General features: G+C 51.6%; 5 protein-coding genes across 5 annotated transcripts; 1 reads left to right on the plus strand and 4 right to left on the minus strand.

Moving 5' to 3' along the window:
• Positions 1-7,271: 7,271 nt before the first annotated feature.
• Positions 7,272-8,888, minus strand: HRG_03532 (putative capsular associated protein; the record flags this gene model as incomplete). The annotated part of the gene is made up of 3 exons (XM_044862003.1): positions 7,272-7,752; positions 7,795-8,334; positions 8,410-8,888. The coding sequence occupies 3 exons, from the start codon at positions 8,886-8,888 to the stop codon at positions 7,272-7,274; spliced, it is 1,500 nt and encodes a 499-aa protein (XP_044723029.1).
• Positions 8,889-11,054: 2,166 nt separating this feature from the next.
• On the minus strand, positions 11,055-13,306 carry HRG_03533 (extracellular serine-rich protein; the record flags this gene model as incomplete). Its single annotated transcript, XM_044862004.1, has 3 exons — positions 11,055-12,654; positions 12,724-12,826; positions 12,904-13,306. 3 exons carry the CDS (start codon positions 13,304-13,306, stop codon positions 11,055-11,057), a joined length of 2,106 nt encoding a protein of 701 aa, XP_044723030.1.
• Positions 13,307-15,059: 1,753 nt separating this feature from the next.
• HRG_03534 (glycoside-hydrolase family protein) lies at positions 15,060-16,174 on the plus strand (the record flags this gene model as incomplete). Its single annotated transcript, XM_044862005.1, has 2 exons — positions 15,060-15,677; positions 15,782-16,174. 2 exons carry the CDS (start codon positions 15,060-15,062, stop codon positions 16,172-16,174), a joined length of 1,011 nt encoding a protein of 336 aa, XP_044723031.1.
• Positions 16,175-16,626: 452 nt separating this feature from the next.
• Positions 16,627-17,403, minus strand: HRG_03535 (spherulation-specific family protein; the record flags this gene model as incomplete). Its single annotated transcript, XM_044862006.1, has 1 exon — positions 16,627-17,403. The coding sequence occupies one exon, from the start codon at positions 17,401-17,403 to the stop codon at positions 16,627-16,629; it is 777 nt and encodes a 258-aa protein (XP_044723032.1).
• Positions 17,404-18,793: 1,390 nt separating this feature from the next.
• HRG_03536 (NAD dependent epimerase/dehydratase family domain-containing protein) lies at positions 18,794-20,131 on the minus strand (the record flags this gene model as incomplete). Its single annotated transcript, XM_044862007.1, has 1 exon — positions 18,794-20,131. The coding sequence occupies one exon, from the start codon at positions 20,129-20,131 to the stop codon at positions 18,794-18,796; it is 1,338 nt and encodes a 445-aa protein (XP_044723033.1).
• Positions 20,132-20,608: the final 477 nt, after the last annotated feature.

Consider the following 20,608-nt stretch of genomic DNA (forward strand, 5'->3'; position numbering starts at 1 on the left):
AAAAGAGATATCCGGTCTAGTAGAAATAGCTAAAAAAATTAGGGAGCCTACCTTCTATTAATATTAGTGTTTCTCTTACTCTCTAGCTTAAAAGGACGGATTAAGTAAAAGCTCTTCGTCTAATATAGGCGTAGAGGGAAGCTTCTTATCGAGGGAATTAAGGAGGAATTTATAAGCGACCTTATCGATATAGGCGTCCTAGGTAAGCTAGATAGTCCGTTAGGACCTATTCCTAAGGATTCGTATCCCTAGGAACTATTTTAGCTCCCCTAGCCTAGTTATCTTATACCTTTATTATAGGCCTTATATAGCCTCCCTAGTAGTAGCTTCTTCCTCTTTTAGGTAGGCCTAGATAATATCGTCGACGTAAAAGAAGACCGTGATTTTACCCTTCTATATTATACACGGTTCCTAAGGGACTTTCTTAAAGCCTAGGGCTTTAAGGGAACCTATTAAATACTATTACTAAAGAAGGGGTAATCTTCGTAGTCCGTATAGAGCTTTCCTAAGCCGTAGAACCTTTCCTAGTTATTAGAAACTAGGAGGAAGTCGTATATAGATAACTTCTTCTTCCTTAAGAAGGCAGTTAACGAAGGCGTTAACTATATCTATCTAATCGAGCTCGAGGTCGAATTCTGCTACTATAGCTATAAGGGTCCGAAAAGACATCCCTGCTAGGGTGGTTGCCCTAGTAGGTAGATCCCCCTTTTCCTATTAATTCCTATAGATAACTAGCCGGGCTTTATACTTTTAAAGGAGGCCGTGTTTATTAGTCTTATAAATAAAGACCTACTTATAGCTAAGGACCTATTTTCCTCTTACTTTTTCCTTAAGGACCTCTTTAAACGACCCTATCTCTTTATATAAGGCTAGGTAGTCTTTCTAGGCCTAGAAAAACTAGTCTTTAAAAGGATGTCTCTCTAGCTGCTTCTAGTTTACTAGTAGGTCCGGGAGGTCTCTTTTATATACCTTCCTTGCTAATAGTAGCTTGAAAAGCCGGCCTGCTATAAACGCTCCGTAGGAACCGTCTTCTATTAGCGTTAGGTAGAAGTTAGAAAAACGATCGAAATAGGGGAGAGGTTAGTCTTCTTTAGTATCCGTATTAGGCCCTATACCTTCCTTTGCTTCTCGAAGTAGGGATAAAAAGGCAGCTAGGTAATCCTTTAAGAGAGGTGCCTTTCCTACCCCCTTAAGGGTCGAGATAGGAAGACTAACTAAAAAAGCTGCTTCTAGATCTTCTTTTTATATAGGAGGAGGCGTAGGTAGGTAGGCGTATTCTAGCTCTACCGCTTTCCTATAGTCTCCTTCTTCGTCTAGATTATTTAATCTAGTAGCTTCCTCTTCTTTAAAGTTAGCGTTATCCTTAACTACTTCGACGTCGGTTTCTTCTTCCGTTTCCTCGTCTAGGACCTCTTCTTAAGACTATTAAGAAGGGGGGATTTAAATCTTCTAAATTAGCTAACGTTAAGAGAGTAAGAGGGGCTATTAATCCCTCTTTCCGTCGAAAAAGCTAGATTCGTCGAAAATTATATCCCTAGTTAAAATAACCTTCTATAGAAGAGGAATCTAGATCTAGAAGATATTTATAGAATTATAACTAACGAGGTAACTAATAAAAGCTCTAGGATTAAGCTTTCTTTTCTTCTTCCTTTTTAGCTATATATCGGTAGTTATTGCGTATGCCTTATAGCTATAGGCATAAAGGTAGGCTAGTAAGACCCTCTTCTTTATAAAGAGCTCGAGGGGGCATTTCTAGTCTATTCCTTAGGTCCTTAGGGTCCGGTTCTAAAGGTAATAGGCGGTCTTAACGACTTCCCTCTAAAGGTCGTATAGAAGCCTTATAGTAAGTCTTATCGTACGGGCCCTTTCTATTATAGCACCCCTTAATCTTTCTGCCCCTCCGTTCTAGGCCTAGGTATTCGGTGCTAATAAGAGGGGTAAAATGCCCGAAGCTAATTTAAGATATCCTTTATAAATAGCTCTCTATTAGACCGTATCTTCTTTACCTTATAGCTAAAGTAGGATTTTATCTAGTTAACGAAGTCCCGGAGGGTAGACTAGTTATACTTACTTAGGTAGGTCCGTAAGAAATAGGGGAAAACTATCCCTAAAAAGGCGTCTATAAAAAACATTACCCTAACAAAGCTTTCCTAATCCCTAGAGACGTCGGTCTAGTCGACCTAAATTTCTTTATACGGCTAGTGCGGCCGTAAAGGCGTTCGTCTAGAAATTCGTCTCCTAGTCTTTCCTTAGCCGTAGTATTCGCATTCGACGGTCTTTAGGCCCCTTATTCGTACGCCCTATTATTAGCCTAGCTTATATAAAGCTAGGGGGCCCGGGTAACTAAGTCGTGCGTACTAAAGAATGCTATCTCCTTAGGCTGCTAGAAGAGGGTCCTTTATAGTAGACCTATTCCTCCTAGTAGGGAAAGCTAACTTCTCGAGAGGTTCCTTCCTAAGAATAGGTCGAAATTCGAGAATAAATTAATCGAATTTTTCCTCGATAAGCCCGATAGTCTAATTCTTCTAGACTAGCCTTATAGGCTTAGACGTTATATCTTAGAAGATCCCTTCCTTTCGAAAAAAAAGGCGGAAGGAAATTAGGCTCGTTAAAAATCGAGGGTAAAAAGCTACCCTTTTTTATCGAAGAATTCGTATAGATCTATTAGGTAATTTTATCGCAAAATTCACCCTTCTATACCCCTCTATCCGTACGGTTAATTCCCCGGCAATAAGATATTCCCTCTATGCCTTCTTAAAGGACCGGAATCGTAAGAGTATATTATAGATATCGAGGGAAGCACTAGAGTTAAGGATAGCTGATTTTCGTAGGGGATAGTCGGAGGGTCCTAACGGTTAGTCTTACTAATCTATAGGGAAGATAAATACCGGATTTACTATACTAACGATTTTTCCTTAAATTTACGGCTCGAATAAGGGCAGCGGCGTTAGTTGCTATTTCTTAGTAACCCGAATCTCGTCTATCTTCTTCTATAACGAGGGGTCCTCCTTAAGAGACTATTATATCGTTTCTTATAGCCTCTTTAAAGGGTTAAATCCTTTAGGTCGGTTTTCCTCGAAGACCTACTAGTATTATAATAATCGATGACCTAGGGATTTATATACTAGGCAGCCGTTTCGTCGTCTAGTCTTCTATTTCTTTAAGGAATCCTTATCCCGATCCGGAAGGTCTGCTTAAAAACCCCCCCTTTTTACCCCTTATTGCTAATTTTAACGAAGAGGTTCGATTTCGACTAGTTCCCTAATTTTTCGACTAACGGACTAAAAGGTCTATTAGGGGACTAGTCGGGCCGGTCTAACTAACGGGACCGGGGCCGGGCCCGGAGCAAGATACGGAGCCGGGGCCGGGGCCGTAGCTGCAGTTAACGACGGCGTTAAGGCTCTTAAGGGAGGAGGAGCCAAAGGAGCAATAGCCGCAGCAGCAGCAGCGGGAGCCGTAGCAATAGGGGCTGCAGCAGCTATAGGGGCAGTAGGTCGAGCCGTCTAGGTCGAGTGCTAGCTACGAAAGAATAAGACTACTTACTATTATACTCTAGCAGCCTCTTTATTTAGTTCCCGGCTAGCCTCTTAAAAGATAGTCGAGTAACCGTTACTAATAGGCTTTATTAGTAGAGATATATCCCGTAGCTACTAGCCGGAAAGAGCTTCTATAAGGAAGTATTAGTTAGCTTCCTTAAGGATTTCTTCCTACGTAGCTAGCTATAACGAAGCTAGTAGGTTTCTAGTAGAGAAGGCTCCTAGATATACCGTATAGGTCTTCTTAATACGGTTAGTTATATAGCCCCTCGAGGGAGCTATCGAGGTCTCGAGCTTTAAAAGCCACTGCCTAGGAGTCTCTTCCTCTTAAAGAGTAATTAGCTTTACGGCACTAATAGATTCCGTTATTACTATACGTATAGTAGTTAGTAGCTTCGTCTCGTAAAGGTATTCCTTATAGTAACTCTCGTAGTTACCTAAGGTAGTAGAAAAAGCTCTTTATTATACGGAGGTTAGCTTAGAGAAGAGGGAAGCTCCCTCTATAAAGTCCGTAGCCCTAGGACGAAGAGGGGGCTTAAGAGGGTCCTACTTATTAGAAAAGACTAAATTATAGATAGTTCTATCTATACGAGCCTATAGCTCCTTTACCTACTTATCCTAATCTTAGGGCTCTATAAGAATCGTCCTACGGACCGTAGGGATAGTAGAGTCGTTTTTCGATATTATTACGAGGAAGGGTAGAAAAGTCGGTTAAAAATCGGCTTTTCTAGTAAGAGGGGTAAAAGGAAGCTATAAGGGATATAAGAAAGGTGCCTTTTATAGTAGCCGGAAGGTATAGGAATTCTATTCCTCCCGGGCTTATAACTCTCGCGAAGAGAGATACGAGAAGTGCATAAAAATCCACGAAGGTAAAATTAGAAGTAAGGGGTCGGATAGGCAGGGCAGAGAGATTTGATTCTTACGGGGGCAGCAATAAAAGTAGAGGAGTAATTGTTATATTGCCTTAATTGTCCTTCTTTCCTCTATCTAACGCCCCTCTTTATATCTATTTAGCATCTTAATTAATAAAGAAGATCCTACTTAAAGAAGCTACTAATGTCCTTTCGACTACTAAGCTTTTTGCCGGTTTTTCCCCTCCTTTCTAGCCGTTGCCGGCATATCCGTCTTATCTCTCGCTACCTCTATAGGAAGCTATCGCTACTTCTGCTTCCCCTCTTACCCCTACCCTCCTCTCTGCACCTCCTTTTATCTCCTTCCTTAAAACCTGTTTTTTAGCTTCCTAGGTCCCTCGTGCTAAGGGATATCTCCGAGAACTATAAAATTAAGCTACGCTTCGCGATATATATAGGTTTTTTAACCTATCCTACGCCTCTTTAGTATTTATTATATGCTTTATTTAGGTTAAAGGACTATCTTCGATATAAAGAAAAATTAAAATAAGTGCTTCTTCTATATTTAAGTAATTTTCTTACTATATAGTAGTAGAAAGCTTCTCCTTAACTAAAAGAGCCTATATTCGAATAGCCTAGAAGGTATAGTTAGAACTACCCTTAAGTTTAGTAAATCCGAACTTATCCCTAGAGCCTATTTTAGATAATTCGAGGTCGTATTAGAATTTCGAAGATTTTTCGAAGTTATTACCCGACTTATAGAGAAGCCGGGCTTATAACCTATTAGAAGGTATAAGCAATAAGCGTAGAATCGGGTAATCGATAACGTAAGCGGAAGGATCGGTCGAAGGAGTATAGGGTAGGATTTCGTCCGGAATTTATAACGAGCATATAAGGGGCTAAATAATATATTAAAAGAATAGCGTTATAAAGGATGCTTGCGAACTTACTTATTCTATCTACTACTCCTAGGGAAATCCTTCGTCTTTTATAGACTATTGCTCGCCTACTAGTAGACCAATTAGTTAGCTTTTTAGCATATTCTATAGTGCTTAAAAAGCTCTATCTATCGCATGTCTTCCTAACTTAGTAGGTGGTCTGATTGTGACGTGATGGTTAACGTAAGACTGTGGGTTCTAGCATAAGTAGTAGATTTAACTAGAATGTTCTATGCCCTACCTATTCTCGTATCGCGGATATATTCGGAACCGCTAGGCCAAAATAGGCAATAGGGTATCCGTTCTGCTCGTAATTGACTTATGTATTTTATATATATTTTATTTTATTAAGATAGGCTTATCTTAACCCGCTTTTCCTTAAGGAAGGTATAGATGTCTAGTAGAGGTCTTTGTCTTTAAGGGTTATTCCCTTAGACTATATTATAGAGCCTCTTTTTACTAGATTATTTTATAGAGCCTCCCTATGCCTGTTATTTCTTTATAATAGTAAAATAGGAATATAAGGGTATATTCTTATAATTATTTAAGGTAAGGAGCGGTTTTATCTTTACTACTTAAACCGCTATAAGCCGCTTAGCTAAAAGGAAAGAGTACTTTAATATAAAGTATATAAACGCGCTATAATATAAGTAGCGGCTATTAGCCTTCTTTTTCTTAATTTCCTTACTTATTACTTACTTTACTTACTACTTAAAGTAAGAATAGTATAAGGGATATTTAATAATAACTTCCTACTATATTTAGCTTAGTTTATATAAGTAGCTAATATTAAGGTATCTTTATTAATATCGATATTTAGCTATTTTTCTTATAAAAAGGTAGTAATCCTATTACTATTATATAGTATATACTTATAAAGCTTTTAGAAATATAGCGTTTACTTATAGCTTTATACTACCTTTATTAACTAACTTATATACTCGCTATAGTTAGTAAGTATAATTATAAAGATAAGTAGCTCTTATAAAGCTAGCGTAATTAAGTTTTATAACTATATAAGATTCATACTATTTTCTTATATTATAGTTCCCGCTACTTATAAGAGTATCTCTTTAAAGTTAAGAAGGAATTTATTAAAGGTTTACCTATCCCTTTACTTAAGGGTCTATAGCCTATCCTATACTTTCTCCTACTCTTATATATTATTAAATATATATATAAGGTATTAAAAAAAGTCTTATAAGTCGCGTTTACCCTTAAGGCCACCCTTATCTTAGAATCTAGAAATCCGCTATATCTAGAGCTCTAGTAGTATATAAAGGAGTAAATACTATACTATATTATAATAGCTATTTAGGCCTTATTTCTTATTTATTATAAACTTTATCTATAGCTAGTAAAGGAAGAAGTAAAAGGACTTAAACTTACTACCTAAAGTTAGCTAAAGAAGTAGCTTTTACGTTAGTAGTACCGCTACTATTACTAGCGTTATAGAGGTTATAGGGTTTAACGCTAGTCTCGTAGATAGCTCCTTTAATATAGCGAGAACCTCGTTCTTCTTACTAGCTATCGCGCTTTTAATCGCTTCTAGGATAGCTACGATACTTCCTATCCGCCTAAGGGATAGCGTAGTACTCCCTTAAGGAAGCGGCACCCTTTTTAAGGAGATATCTATTAGATCTATTAGTTAATAGCTTATACTATTATAGAGTAGGTAGAGGTATATATATAAGTGCTATCTATAAGATAATATTAATAAGCTATATAGAGCTCTTCTATATACGGCTAGCCTATATATATATATAGGATCCGGCCCTCTATACGTAACTATATAGCTTAGGCCGTAGCTTAAGCTTATAACTTATAATAGTTAAAGACTCTTATATATTCTATTTTATATAGACTTTAATAAAGGCTTCTATTAACGCTTCTTTATACCTAGGACCTGCCCGAGAAACCTCTTCTCTGCCTTTTATCCTTTAGTCTTATCTGTACGCCAACGCCTCTCTATCATCGGCCGTCGCCCTTCCCCATTCCAACAACAGCCGAAACATGTAGACGTGCATGTCCTCTCGCCTCAAGACGCTCGACGCCGACTCTCTCCCCTGCTCTGCCATCCTCCGTGCCGTGTCGGCGCCTAGCTTGCCGGATGACGTCGTCTCAGAGACACCAGCAAGGTAATAGAGCGCACTCCAGAAGCCCGAGCCCAGTCGCACATCCACCGGCACGTAGTCGTGCCAGCCGAATAGGCGTTCGTCGTACCACGTTTTGAACAGGGCAGCGCGGTAGACTAGGCTGTGGCTTCGCAGGAAGCCTAGGAATCGCCCGCTGAACCCGGCTCCGTCCATGTCCATGAGGTGTCGGAAGTGCCAGCTCTCTTTGAAGGGTAATGGCGAGGGCAACCCGGTTGCGGGAGACTCCTGAGGGGCAGCCTCTCTCCTGTCCGTGGTCACGGTGGTCCATTGCCTGAAAGTATGCAGCTCCTCCACGCAGTCGACATAATTGCACCTCGGTATGTCTCCGACAAAAGAGACATTGATGCGCAGCTGATCCTGCGAACCCGTATTGTCCATTCCCTTTGCCCTTTGGTATGCCTCGTGAACGAACCTCGCTCTCAGAAACCCAGCCCAACGACCCCGCGCCGCAAAGCCGTCGGTGCTCGAGCCGCGCCAATATAACCCGTTGGTCTTGTTAGACCAGAGCACGTCCTCTTCATCGACGTATGCGCTCCTGTCTTCAAAGTCCCACGGCGAAGGAATCAGAATGTCAGAGAAGCCGCCGACTCGAGATTGGCTAAAGACCGGCAGCAGTCTGTTGCTGCCCATGAGCACGGTGGGAGACGAAATGAAACCATCTAGTTTGGCGACATCAGGCTGGTGGCAGAGATCGTGGGCCAGCGTATTGTTTGCCACGATGGCTCCTTCGCGCGTCATGAGAGAGTGCGGCGCCAGACAGGCTGAGCAGACCGAGCTCCAGTCCCACCAGCGGCTGCTCCGTGCGGCAGAGCCTGGCGGGCATGTGGAAGCTATCCAGTCGTAGTATACCTGTCTTCCGTGATAATCAACTAAATCTGGTGTGGCTGGCCGTGGGCTGATTGCACCCTTGCGATTGCATGGCGTTGACTCGGGAAAATCAAACGACCACCCGTGCTCTCCGTCTGGTCCACAGGTCGCCTGCTTGGCCTTGGCAGTCTTGTTGTTCCCGCCAACGCGTGACATGGTGCTTTGAGCGGTGGCTTTGAGAGCTTCCATGTCTTGAAACGGGACGGAAACCCGACATTCATCTGCCAAGTTTATGGCAAGCACCATGTCAGGGAGCCACTGGGCAAAAGGCTCAATCATCTTTTCAACCATGTTTGTCATCCAGCGGTGTGTCCCTGGAATGTGAGGAGACTGGTGAATGGTGCCATTTTGGATGCTCAAGCCTCCCATCTCGATATGACCGTACGACATAAGCCGCGCTGTGCTCTCCCGGATTTTCGAGGGTTCGACGCCCCAGAACGGAAGTATGTCGTTATAAATCTGCCCGAAATCGTCGATGATGGATGATTTACTCTTGACAGCATACTCGTACCACTTGTCAAAGTTTGGAGGCGGCGGCATCCCATGACGCCTCTTGTACTCTGCCACTGCCTCTGATAGAGTCGTGCTCGAGGCAGCCTGAGAGGCCCAAGCTGCTCTGTCACTGCGAGCAGATGCCACGAGAGCTTCGATGGCTTGGGATATAGATGGGTCGGATGATGGAGCTGATAGCAGTTTCCAATTGGCCAGGGTGTAGACGACCAATCCAGCGTGCGAGATCAGCAGCCAACGGTGCAGCCGGGAGACACGAGTTCGTGGAGCGTGGCTCGGAGAGGCGGCGAGACACCACAACAGCGCAGCAAGGACGGCAGCCAGGAATGACATGGCGGAAGAGTCGTCCAAAGACGGATACGGTGGCGTGTGCCCAGATGGGAAGTTGAAGTTTAGACACCAGTAGCCAAATAGGCTCGTCTCAGAGACTAATAGGGCAATGCTTGTTGGATGGAAGTCTGCCAAAAGTAAAAAGCCGGATACTAAGACGATGGAGGCAAGCAGCGAGTCAACCACGAGGTCGCGAAGGTCGAGTGAGCCGAGGCTGAACGTCAGGCAGAGACCTTGCCGTGCGATCCAGAACGGGGAACAAAGGAAGAAAAGGCACCCGACTGCAGCGACCAAGCTCGTGGCGACTTTTCCTGAGCTGTCGTGTCCAGATTCAACGTCGCGGTTGCGAAGCTGGGCCCCGTAGCTAAGAGCGGCGGCGTCGAGAGCGCAGATGCCGAACTGGGCACATTTTGTGAGCCGCGCCCACGGCCACCCGGCTGGGCAAATGGTTCCAGTTTCGATTCGTGAGTAAGACAAAGCCAGTATGGTAGAGACCGCCCAGCCTAGGGATAATAAGGCGTACGTGATTGCCGGAGGCGACCGAGCAGGCCGACAAGGCTTCCCGGGATTGGTTGCTCCTAGGTCAGCGGGCTTCGCATTGGTTGGATAGATGAGCCCGCGGAGGAGTGAGAAAAGGGGCAGCAGGGCCTCGATTCCGGGCCAAGCACATTGCGATGTCCGGGTGACCAGCCCGAAAAGCAGACAACGCGTGACAACGCAGCCAACGAAGATGGTTAGCTGGGGAGACGAACGTCGAACACGGCCAAGGAGGCCGTTTGTGGCTGGGATCGGGTCTGACACGCGCTCCGAACTGGTCCAAGTGGCCACTGAAGTGAGCGGCGGAGGCCCCTTGGCGAGAGATGATGGCGGTTCACTTGGTGGTCTGGTTCGACGCAACAGCTGAAAAGCACCGCTTGTCAACAGCAGAGTAACAAGACTGAGATGAAGTGGACGCTCTAGGGAGTGGCGGGTTAGCCTGGTGAGGCGTCGAGAGAAGCAGTTGACAAACCAAAAGCAGCGCTGGTATAGTATCTGTTGGACAGGATAAAGCACGAGAGGACCAGCCCGCTTTTGCAAGGACTGTTAGTAACATGATGGCTTTGTCAAGAACTGGAGGCTTTAAGCCTGTAATGAAAGGGTTCGGTGCCTTACCCGAGGGCGGCCGTCAACGTGCCCCGGCACTCGGCCATACTGTTGCCGCCCGTCTCGGCCGTCTATCATGGGATGGTTGGGCAGCCGAGAAGGCCCTGGAATTGAGTCGTTGCTTCGTAGCTCTGGGCGACTATACATCAATATGAATGGTGTTGATGCTGGAGGCGAAAGAGACTGGATAGCCGCGCATTCAGCGAATGCAAGCAACCAGCCGGTCCCTTGGGCCCAGCGCGAGCCGTTCATACGCGAGCAGAACAACAAGGGCCGGTCATTACTAGTAGGCTTTGGGCAAAGGCAGTCGCAGCAGAACTGCAGTCGGAATGAACGCTTCCGGCCTGTTTTCAGAGCAGAGGCCCCGGTTTATCATGATAGTGCTAGAACCTAGAACGATTGAGAACTAGCACGAGGTTAGTCCAGAAAGACAAGCTTGTAGAAAGACATCTTCAAGGAAGGAAAGGACTCTTTATCTTTACGCCCTATTTCCTCGCTCCAGACTTGAGGCTATGGGGCAAAAAGTTAAGTTGTGCATAAAATAATAAGTAATAGAATAAAAACCCCGGATAGTGCCCCGTACAAGACGTGCCATTGGCGCCCCTTTTTGTGCAAGCAACCGTCTCGATTATTACATACGGTGACTCCAGACCGTTGCCAATGAAGAAAAAAAACTTGACCAAAGCATCCGTTCCCATCCTTCATCGTTGGATCCTGATACCCTCAGACCTTGACCGGCGAGCCCAGGCGCAGCGTCACCGGCGACCCGGACAGCGTCACCCACACGATTGGCGGCTCGCTGCCGACCTTGTCCGTCCGCGGCGATCCGCCATCGGCCGACGCAACGCCCCCCGGGATGGTGACGGGCACAGGCACGCTGCACGAGTTCCCTGAGGCCGTGACGGTGACGGACTCGATGGAGCGCCCGTCGCCAGAGTAGGCGTAGCTGGCCTTGGGCTTGCACCCGTCGAGCGTCATGCGGCTGGTAAAGTAGCCGGCCAGGTCGTCGTGCTTGAGCGACGTCATGGGCCAGTTGGTCAGCCGGTACATCTCCTGCGCAATCGTCTCGACCCAGGTCATGATGAGCGACATCTTGCCCGTCTCGCTGCCGACGGTGCTGCTCTCCATGTCCGTCTGCCGCATGTTGGCCTGGTGGAACATGTACGGATCGGCCTGCAGCCCCAGCAGGTACCGCGTGTTGGTCGACCGCGCGTCGTCGAGCAGGTCCTTGAACTCGCCGTGCCCGGCCGACGTGTCCTTCCACTCCTGCAGCGTGCAGTCGGGCTTGTCGCAGTTGTAGTAGATGGTGGTGGCGAAGCGCGGCATGATGAGGATGCCCTCGCGCCCGTTGCTCTCCACGTTGCTCGGCAGCGCCCAGAACTGGCTCTGTGGGTTGCGCAGCACCGGCCGCGTGTTATCGCCCACGACAAACTTGATGCCGTTGTCGGTCCACGCCTGGATGGCGTCGGCGTTGTGCAGGCCCGTGATGGCCGGCGGGATGATGCCCTGCGCCGAGAAGCGCTGCGCCTGGTCGATGCGCAGCTGCTTCAGCCACGCCTGGTTGAAGAAGATTTCGCGCGACGCGTCGTGGTACGTGGCGTTGTTCAGCTCCTCGTGCGAGAACGTGTGCGACACGTGCGCAAAGGCGTTGACGTTGGCCGTGTTGAGAAACCACGCGGCCAGGTCGTCGAGCTTGGCGCACGCCTCGCTCCAGCCGTACTTGGTGAAATCGGCCGGCCACAGATCCACGCCCGTCCCCGGCGGCTTCTTCCACTCGAGCTGGCCCGGCGGCATGTCGGGTGGCGACTCGTAGTCGACGGCGCGCGCGGGTCTGCACTGGGCCGCGGCCGTGGGCTTCTCGACGGCCTTGATGATGTCGCCGTTGCCGTTGTGGCCCAGCTCGAGCCAAAAGTTGGACCCGGCGGGCAGCCGGGCGTTGAGCTTCTTCTGCCAGTCGACGTGGGCCTCGAGGTCGCCTGTCCGCAGCCGGAACGTCGTGTTGACCGGCCGGTACAAATCCGTGTCGAGGTGAACGTCGTCGACCTGGGTGCTGAGGTGCACCTTGCGCTTGCCAACAAACAGACTGCGCGTCATCCAGTGGATGTATGCGTGCTGCAGGAAGTTGGACGTGGCCGACCACTCGGGCGCCCAGCTGATGAACCAGACCATCTGCTCGCGCCCGTTGAAGTTGTTGATGACGGCGGCCGTCGACTTGGACGTAAAGGACCCGGCTGGCTCGAAGCCGGCAACTTCGGTCGTGTTTCCCGGCTCCGTGATGTTGGCCGGGTAGTGGAAGAGTCCCTTTGTGCTCACCCCGGCATTGCTGTGTTGGTGGCGTCAGCAACTGACCAACTTGCTTTGGGGAGGCGGAGCGAAGCAAGGAAGCACTTACGCCTTGAGATTGGCACCGGGAAATGCATCGGTGTTGGTAATGCTAATAAGCTGTTCCTGGCTGTTATCGCAGCAGCCAGTATTTGCGATGACGGTACTGGCACCTATGAAGCAGAGTCAGCGAGCATGTCCCGACTAATCGGCCTTGGTCTCGGCACTGAACAGTTGCGGTATTGCTTACCAAAGGCAGGTCCAGGAAACTCATCGAGACGGACCATGCGCACCCTAAAGGCCGCCTGATAGGCATATAAGTCGTTCCACTGCTGGTCCGTAAGGGCACTGGCGAAGCGCCCGCCGCCCATGTCGTAGGAGACGCTTCCAATGACGACGATACCGCCATAGCGGCCTTCGGTGCCGGACGAGTTCAGGGCAGGCAGATTGGTTCCGCCCTGAGAGATGAGAGCCTTGTCCCAGGGGATGCCGTAGCCGTCGAGACCGAAGCTGGCCTTGGCCACATCGCCGTCGTTGCGAGCGACGATGAGGACGGTGCTGTCGACGGAGTTGGCGGCGGCAGCGAGGCCGGTCAGCGCCCCGATGAGGGTAAAGGCTCTGGCCAGATGGCCGGGGATAGCTCGACTGAGCATAGTGACTACAACGTCAAGGACACAAGCGAGGGGTGTGTTTGACGAGAGAATAAACGAAAGGAGAGCCAACAGGCATGAAGTGGCGCGCGGAATGGCAAACGAGAGTGAGTGCTAGACGCAAAGACGGAGGCGTCTGCGGGTTGACGGGAGCAGAGACAGAAGGCAAGCCGTGATGGGCACTCATTGTAATGGGTGGCGACGCTGAGCTTTATTTATCCAGACGGAAGCCTGGATGTACGGGCTCTCAGATGGGAGTAAACCAACAGCCGCGTACATGCTAGGGAAGGGGACGTGAGCAGGCTCGGGCATAGCTGATGAGTCTCTAGGTCGCCCTTTGCGCGGAGCTATTTTGGGCCAATGCTGGAGCTTTGCCATTGGTGCGCGGGGATGCCATCGCGTCGGCCCGCCAGGGGACAGGGGGGAGAGAGAGCTCTGGGCTAGCCTTGCCGCTCTTCACCATGCTCTTCCCCGCATTGGAACTATAGCTGGCCCTCCCGCACAGTCATCCATCGTGTCCCTTTCTGGACAGACCTGAAGCAAGCAAGGCGCAGGAGGAGGAGCAGAACGGAGTAGCTCGGGAATGTGCTAGCTGGGCCGGTGGTCCCCTATCGAAGAAAGTTACTTTTCTGGCAGCCTGGGAGCGCGCAGAGAGCAGACCGGGGCCCTGTGATGGGCAGTGGGTCGGGTACGGCACACAGGGCTCTCTGTCTTCATGCTCTCCTGGTTCGTGGAGGGATAAGGGGGAGGAGATGCGGAGGGGACTGTGCACAGCATGGCGGCGCCCCACGCTTGGCGAGATGGACTCGAGGGGTCGGGATCTTGCCTTTATTTCCTATCCGTTCTATTTGGCGCGGAATGGGCTTGGCGCGTGCTGCGGTCCGTGCAGAGCCAGCGCCTTTGTTCCTGGGCGTTGGCCGGGGCCGTTGTTCTCGGAGCACAAGAGGGCCCAGCCTGTCAGGAGGGGTGGCCCCGGCGTCCCCGGGGCTGAGCCCGGCCGGCTAAGTGGGTCCTCGGTGGTGCGGGGCGGGCTCCGGCCGAGCCAAGCTAGACGATCGTCTGTCCGGGCGTGTGGGTGGGGCTGTGGAGAAACGCCAACGTGGCTGTAACGTACCTAAACGAGAACTTTATATCAAGAACATCTGTACATGCTCGGTACGTACCTCGGAAACTTATCTACAGCATCAACGCCACCTCATTCTTTGCGGCTCACCGTCAACCGCGACCCTCCCCAAGCCCACAGGAAAAGTCAAGTGCCGTGTGGCGTTGTGGACTCTGCACGTGGCGTCCATGCTTTCAACCGAGGAGCCACCTCGTTGGCCGTGGTCCAGACCGCACTCGAGCGCCCTGTACAGAGACATTGATCGTTATTAGTTCCAGGGGGGGAGCCAGCAAGCAATGCACGTGAGAGCCTGTTCCTGCACACCCCTGGACCGCTCGGGCTATTCTGGTTGGAGCAGAGCCCGTCTATTGATAGGGCAGGGGGGCTCAGTGAAGAACAAAGGGCGGAGAGGGAGGCCGGAACCAACAGCAACACCAAGAATTTCGTCTTCGCGCCCAAATATCGTCGTCACTCTTGTCTGCTTTTGCTTCCATTTTCACTCTCTCCGGGTCTCTCCTTTTTCTTTCTGCTTGATCCATCTGCTTATGTAACGTCGGCATTAATCCCGGTGTTGGGACTCCCCGTCCCTTTTTGCACCCGAGCAACCCGTCACTTAGCCATCCCCAAGTCCACCACCACAACTACATCCATTCGATGTTGGAAAAACCAAGGCTCGGCGATGGAGCCGAGACAGAAAAGGGCTGCAGGCGCCCTCTCTGGATGCAGCAGCACACCAAGGCCATCATCGCCCTCGCCGCCACCACCGTCCTCATCGTCATCGGCCTTGCCATCGGTCTCGGTGTCGGCCTGACGCGAGGACGCGGCGGCGGCGACGATGAAGGCTCCGACGGCGGCATTGCGCCCAACCGCACCAGCGTGTGGAAGCCCGGCGTGGGCGAGCCGTGGCAGATTGTGCTCAAAAAGGCCGTCGAGGCCGATGGCTCGCCCAAGTCGGCCGCCGCCGCCGTCATGCCGCCCGACGTCAAGATCCTCGACATTGACGTCTTTGACAATGACGCTAACACTGTCGCTGCGCTGCGGGCTGCGGGTGTCAAGGTTGTGTGCTACTTCAGTGCCGGGTCGCGTGAGGACTGGCGCGATGACAAGGACCGCTTTGCCGACGCGGACCTTGGTAAGGGCCTCGACGGCTGGAAAGGCGAGCGCTGGGTCAACGTGTCGAGTCCGGGTGTGAGGGATATCATGAAGGATCGCATCAAAGTTGCCGCCAACAAGGGCTGCGATGCGATTGACCCGGATAACGTGGACGGCTACGTGAGTTTTTACACCCCTTGTGTCACACACATACACACATACACACATACGCCTATATGCTTCAGTGCGTGTAGAAGCGACAGACACAGCTGACACCTGCCCAGCAAAACGACAACGGCCTCAACCTCACCGCCCAGGGCGCCGCCGACTTTGTGCGCTTCCTCTCGCGCGAGGCCGCCTCGTACAACATGTCGACGGGTCTCAAAAACGCCGCCTCCATCATCGACGACGTGCTCGACGCCGTCGCCTTCTCCGTCAACGAGCAGTGCGTGCAGTATGGCGAGTGCGCAACGTTCGCCCCCTTTATCAAGGCAGGCAAGCCCGTCTTCCACATCGAGTACCCCAAAGACGCCACAAAGGCAGAGGGCGACATTTGCTCCCGCGCCGGCAAGGCCGCCGACTCGGACGGCTTCAGCACCGTCATCAAGAAGATGGATTTGGATGGCTGGGTTGAGTACTGCGGCGGTAGCACGTTTACCACAAAGACCAGCAGCTGAAGGTTATGTCCTATTCATATCGTATTCTTTCACCTCGCCTTTTTGCTCCTCTAATTTACCCTCGGCTTTATTTAGTGGTAGCCTTCAGTCCTGTAACAAGTTCTCACAACAAGTTCTCACAAAAAGTCATAATAAGAAGAGTCAATTCCCCAAGAACGCTGCCACGGTTTTACCTCGTGCTTTCCAGCACTCCTGCATGAGCACGTTTATGTAAGTGAAAAGGGGGAGGCAGTATATACGTCGTATACAGCAGTTACAAGACGGCCCTTGGGCGGCAAACTATGATGCAATATGAGATCCTTGGCCACATTGCCACACTCTCCCCAGCTCTTCCACCCGGTGCGCTATTTGAAAAGTGTTTACAGAAACATCGGTCTGAGCTCAGCTGAACCCTTGCCCCCCTCAGCACCCCCCCGGGCCTGAAACACCTTCTCCGTCTTCCTCAGGCCGCCTCAGCATTGCGATACGGCCTTTGCAAACTTCATCCATGCGGCGGGCCATCTCGTATACCCCCCTTCCTGTTGGTCCGTCACGTAGACGCCCGTCAGGCCAAGGGACCGCGTCTGCTTGAGTACCTTTCTGGCCCCGGAGCCACTGCTGCCGCCGCGGCTCGAGTGAATGATGGCAACGGCCTTGGGCCGCGTGCGGTCGTCCATGCGTCGCAGGTCCTGGCCCAGCTTGCGCAGCCGGTTCCACTGATCCTCGGAGGCCTCGAAGACGACGACGTAGTCAGCGCCCCGAAAGAAGAAGCCCGGCCCGACGACGACCCCCGGGTTGTACACGACCGTCGCCTCCCTGCCGCCGTGGCCTTCCCCATCTCCCATGTCCCGCCTCCACGTTTCCTTGGCGTAGTGCGCCAGCGTCGCCATGTACTCGACATACGCCGGGTCCGACGGCGTCTCGTCGAAAAAGACGCCGCCAACGGCCAGCTGGCCCTGCCGGCACCACCCGCGGTAGATGTCCATGTCGGCCTGGATGGCCTCGACGGCGCGCTGGCCGTAGCTGCAGTACACATAGCCCAGCGTGCTGATGTTGGGCTCTTCGGCCAGCCGGCTCAGCGCCGCCGTGTAGCTCCCGTCGGGCAGCCGGCCGCGCCCGGGCCCGTTATCCGGGTTGATGATGGCCACAAAGTGCACCTCGCGGTGTGCCCGCGCCGCTTCCAGGAGCGGCTCCCATGCCCGTTCCAATGGGTATATGTACAGCGGAATGAGTACAAATGGTGTTTTCATTGGAGAGATGGGCTTAATCTCCGCTGGCTTGATTGCCGGTAGTGGAAGTGGAAAAGGGGGAGAAGGGGGGGGGGGTTAAGCGCAACGTGAACGGGGCCTCGATGGACGAGAATCACGCACTGTTTTCGACGACTCCCAGACGAAGCGCGAGCGAGAAAGTGATAGCGAGAGCGAGATATGGTGAAGCAGGGGAGGCTTGCCAAACCGGACGAATTAGTTATACAAAGCCGGTATGGCGCAGTCTCGGAAAAGGGGGCCCCCGAGTCCAAGCTCGGGGGCTTTCGACCACGGCGCCTGTGCGAAGCGACTTGCGCCGAGGAATACGGGCTCGCAGCCTCTTGGATAACGGCAATTGAATGTCAAAATAAAGGGTGGCCATGTCGGGCCAAAGAAAGGCAATTCATGTCTCGGGCCCTTGCATACAGACGATAGCGGCCTTTGTTGGTCCCTCGGTACAGCACCCAACACGCGCTTCTTCCGGTTTGTCGGTACCGAGTTCATTGTCTTCTTCTTATTTTTAAGCCAATGGATTGCCCATGCCCGAAACCAGGTTCCGGGGCGTTGGCTTGATCCCAGGATGGCCCGGCCTCGACGAACCTAGGGTCAAGGCGTGACGTGATTCTTGTTGATCTACCATTTTGAATTTAAGACATGTCCAGCTTGGAGAGGTAGGTGCTGCTCCTCATCTCCTCCCGCATCCCCATCTCTGGCGTGGTTGACAATGATCTACAGAAATACGAACTTGCAAGAATATCGCATTTAAACTTCCACATCCGGCAACCGTGCGCGAGGATGGCGTCAAAGGAATTCGACGACCCAGGCTAGCCCACCCGGTGAGGCGGCAAAGCCCTTGTCCTGTTTCATCCTAGATTGACAAAGGGCAGATCGCCGCTCGTCCATGTGGCTGTGCCGCTCTATTTCCGCTTCCAAGAAACAGCGGCCTAGCTGTCAGATGAAAGGCAGGACGAGCGCGGGCTCGCATGGGTGGAAGAAGGGGAGTTCGCCATACTGGACGCTCAGCCTCGACTCCTACCTACAGCTACAATCCAACTCTCTGATTGAGATGATATCGGGAGAATGCGGTCTTTCCAAGTGTAACTCACATCTATGCAGGATAGCATCTACCACCTATTGCTGTGGTGGCAAAGGGAAGGAAAAGGCATCCAGCCAAGTCCAGCATGTCGTATTAGGGTATGTGTTGTACATATTTTGCATTATACTGCTCTTTTCTGCCCCTTTTGCCCCAATAGCAAACGCCACACAGCTCAGTCTCCCAAAAACCGCCAAGGCCCATGCCTCGGCCAACGGCCGTGCTCGTTTTGCGCCTCGCCAAACGTAGATATCGTAATCCGATTGCGCCACCATGTGAGAAGAGGACCAAGGAGCTCTCTCACGTCGCCTCGGCTTGGGCCTTGGACACGAACCTCCACAGATCCTCGGCGCACTTGGGGATGCTCTCGCGTGCCGTCCAGCCAAGCTCCCGCGCCGCCCGCCCGTTGGATGCGACGCAGAAGCCCACGTCGCCGTCCCGGCGCCCGACGCGGCTCACGGGAATCGGCCGGCGCGCCGCGGCTTCGAGGCTCTGCACCGCCTCAACGACCGTCGTGCCCGTGCCGGACCCCAGGTTGTAGGTGCGGAAGGGCGCGTCGACGTCCGAGGCCAGCGCGGCAATGTGTCCGCGCGCCACGTCGGACACGTGCACAAAGTCGCGTACCGGCGTCCCGTCACGCGTGTCCCAGTCGGAGCCGAAGATGCTGAGCTCTCCGAGGGAGCCCGTCAGGACCTGGGTGATGACGGGAAAGAGATTGGTGGGGATGCCCTTGGGGTCCTCGCCCAACAGGCCCGAGGAGTCACAGCCGACGGGGTTGAAGTAGCGTAGGCAGACTATGTGCCAGGCCGAATCCGAGCGTGCAATGTCGGCCAGGATGGCCTCGCAAAAGTACTTGGACCGAGCGTAGGGGCTCTGCAACCCGACCACTTTGGGCTCGGCCACCGTCTTGCGGCCCTCGCCGTCCACGTACTCTTCGGTATGGTGGACCAGATCCTCCTCTCGCAGCGGCCGTCCCTGATCCGCCTTGGAACCATACACGGTGGCCGACGAGGAGAAGACAAAGGTGCGAATGTTGTATTCGCCCAGCAACTCGACTAGGTCCACGAGCCCGCATACGTTGTTGCGGTAGTACTGGATTGGCCGGGAAATGGACTCGGAGACGGACTTGTAGGCGGCGAAGTGGATGACGCCCCTGATCCGTGACTGTCTCTCCGGCGCAGGCTGTTGGTGGTCAGGGGCGCCGGGGTGCTGCTGCGGCTTGAAGCCCTCGGAGATGGAGTACATGTCGAGGAGAAACTGCATGGCCTTGCTCTGGTAGTCAATCTTGTGCAGGTGAAGGGCCGGCATGTCGCCGCCCTTTTCCCGGTAGTGGTGGGCGGCCAGCATCTGGATGCGGGAGAAGACAGACTCGAAGCTGTTGCTCAGGTTATCGACAATGACCACGCTGTGTCCTGCCTTGAGCAGCTCTAGAGAGGTGTGGGATCCGATAAACCCCAGGCCGCCGATAACGAGGATGAATTTTCGGTTGGCATTGCGGCTGCTCGCATCCAGTCCCAAGAAACCCTCGCCGTCCTCGGATCCCGAGGTGGGCGTGGTGGGACGGGAGCTTTGGGGCGATCTCGGAGGCGTTCCCTGGGCCGATGATGCCTGGGATCCCGTGCAGGAGTGGGCAGGCATGATCGCAGAGCAAGGGATTGTGATGAAAGGCAGGGTATGCAAGTAGGATCGGACCGTCGAGAGAGGAACGAATAAGAGATACGGAGGAATAAAGACGCAAACGAGGGATACGAAAAAGATATTTGGCTATATCAGAACGAGCGAGAAGCCATGAGTCCAAGATGGGATTTCTCGTCGAAGACGTGGGAAGGGAGACTGCTCTATAAAGCCGGAGTGTGTAGATGGAGAGAGGCATCGAGCGGAGACAATGGAACCCACCACTGCATAGACGTGGGCCGTGAGCTTGCTAGGACTAATGAGCATACGGGAACCGCAAAGACTCAACGGAACCCGATTGCTAGGAGGTTGACGGGGAGAGAGAGAACGCTCCCGACGTGACAGACTTGCCGCGTTGCGAGCCGACAAGTTGGCATAGACAGCCGTGCAAGAGGCAATGGCTCCGCTGAGGCATCCCGGATCTCTGTCTTCTGCTTTGCG

Source organism: Hirsutella rhossiliensis (genome assembly GCF_020360975.1).
Source record: "Hirsutella rhossiliensis strain HR02 chromosome Unknown scaffold00003, whole genome shotgun sequence".
In the NCBI taxonomy this organism is placed as follows: Eukaryota; Fungi; Ascomycota; class Sordariomycetes; order Hypocreales; family Ophiocordycipitaceae; genus Hirsutella; species Hirsutella rhossiliensis.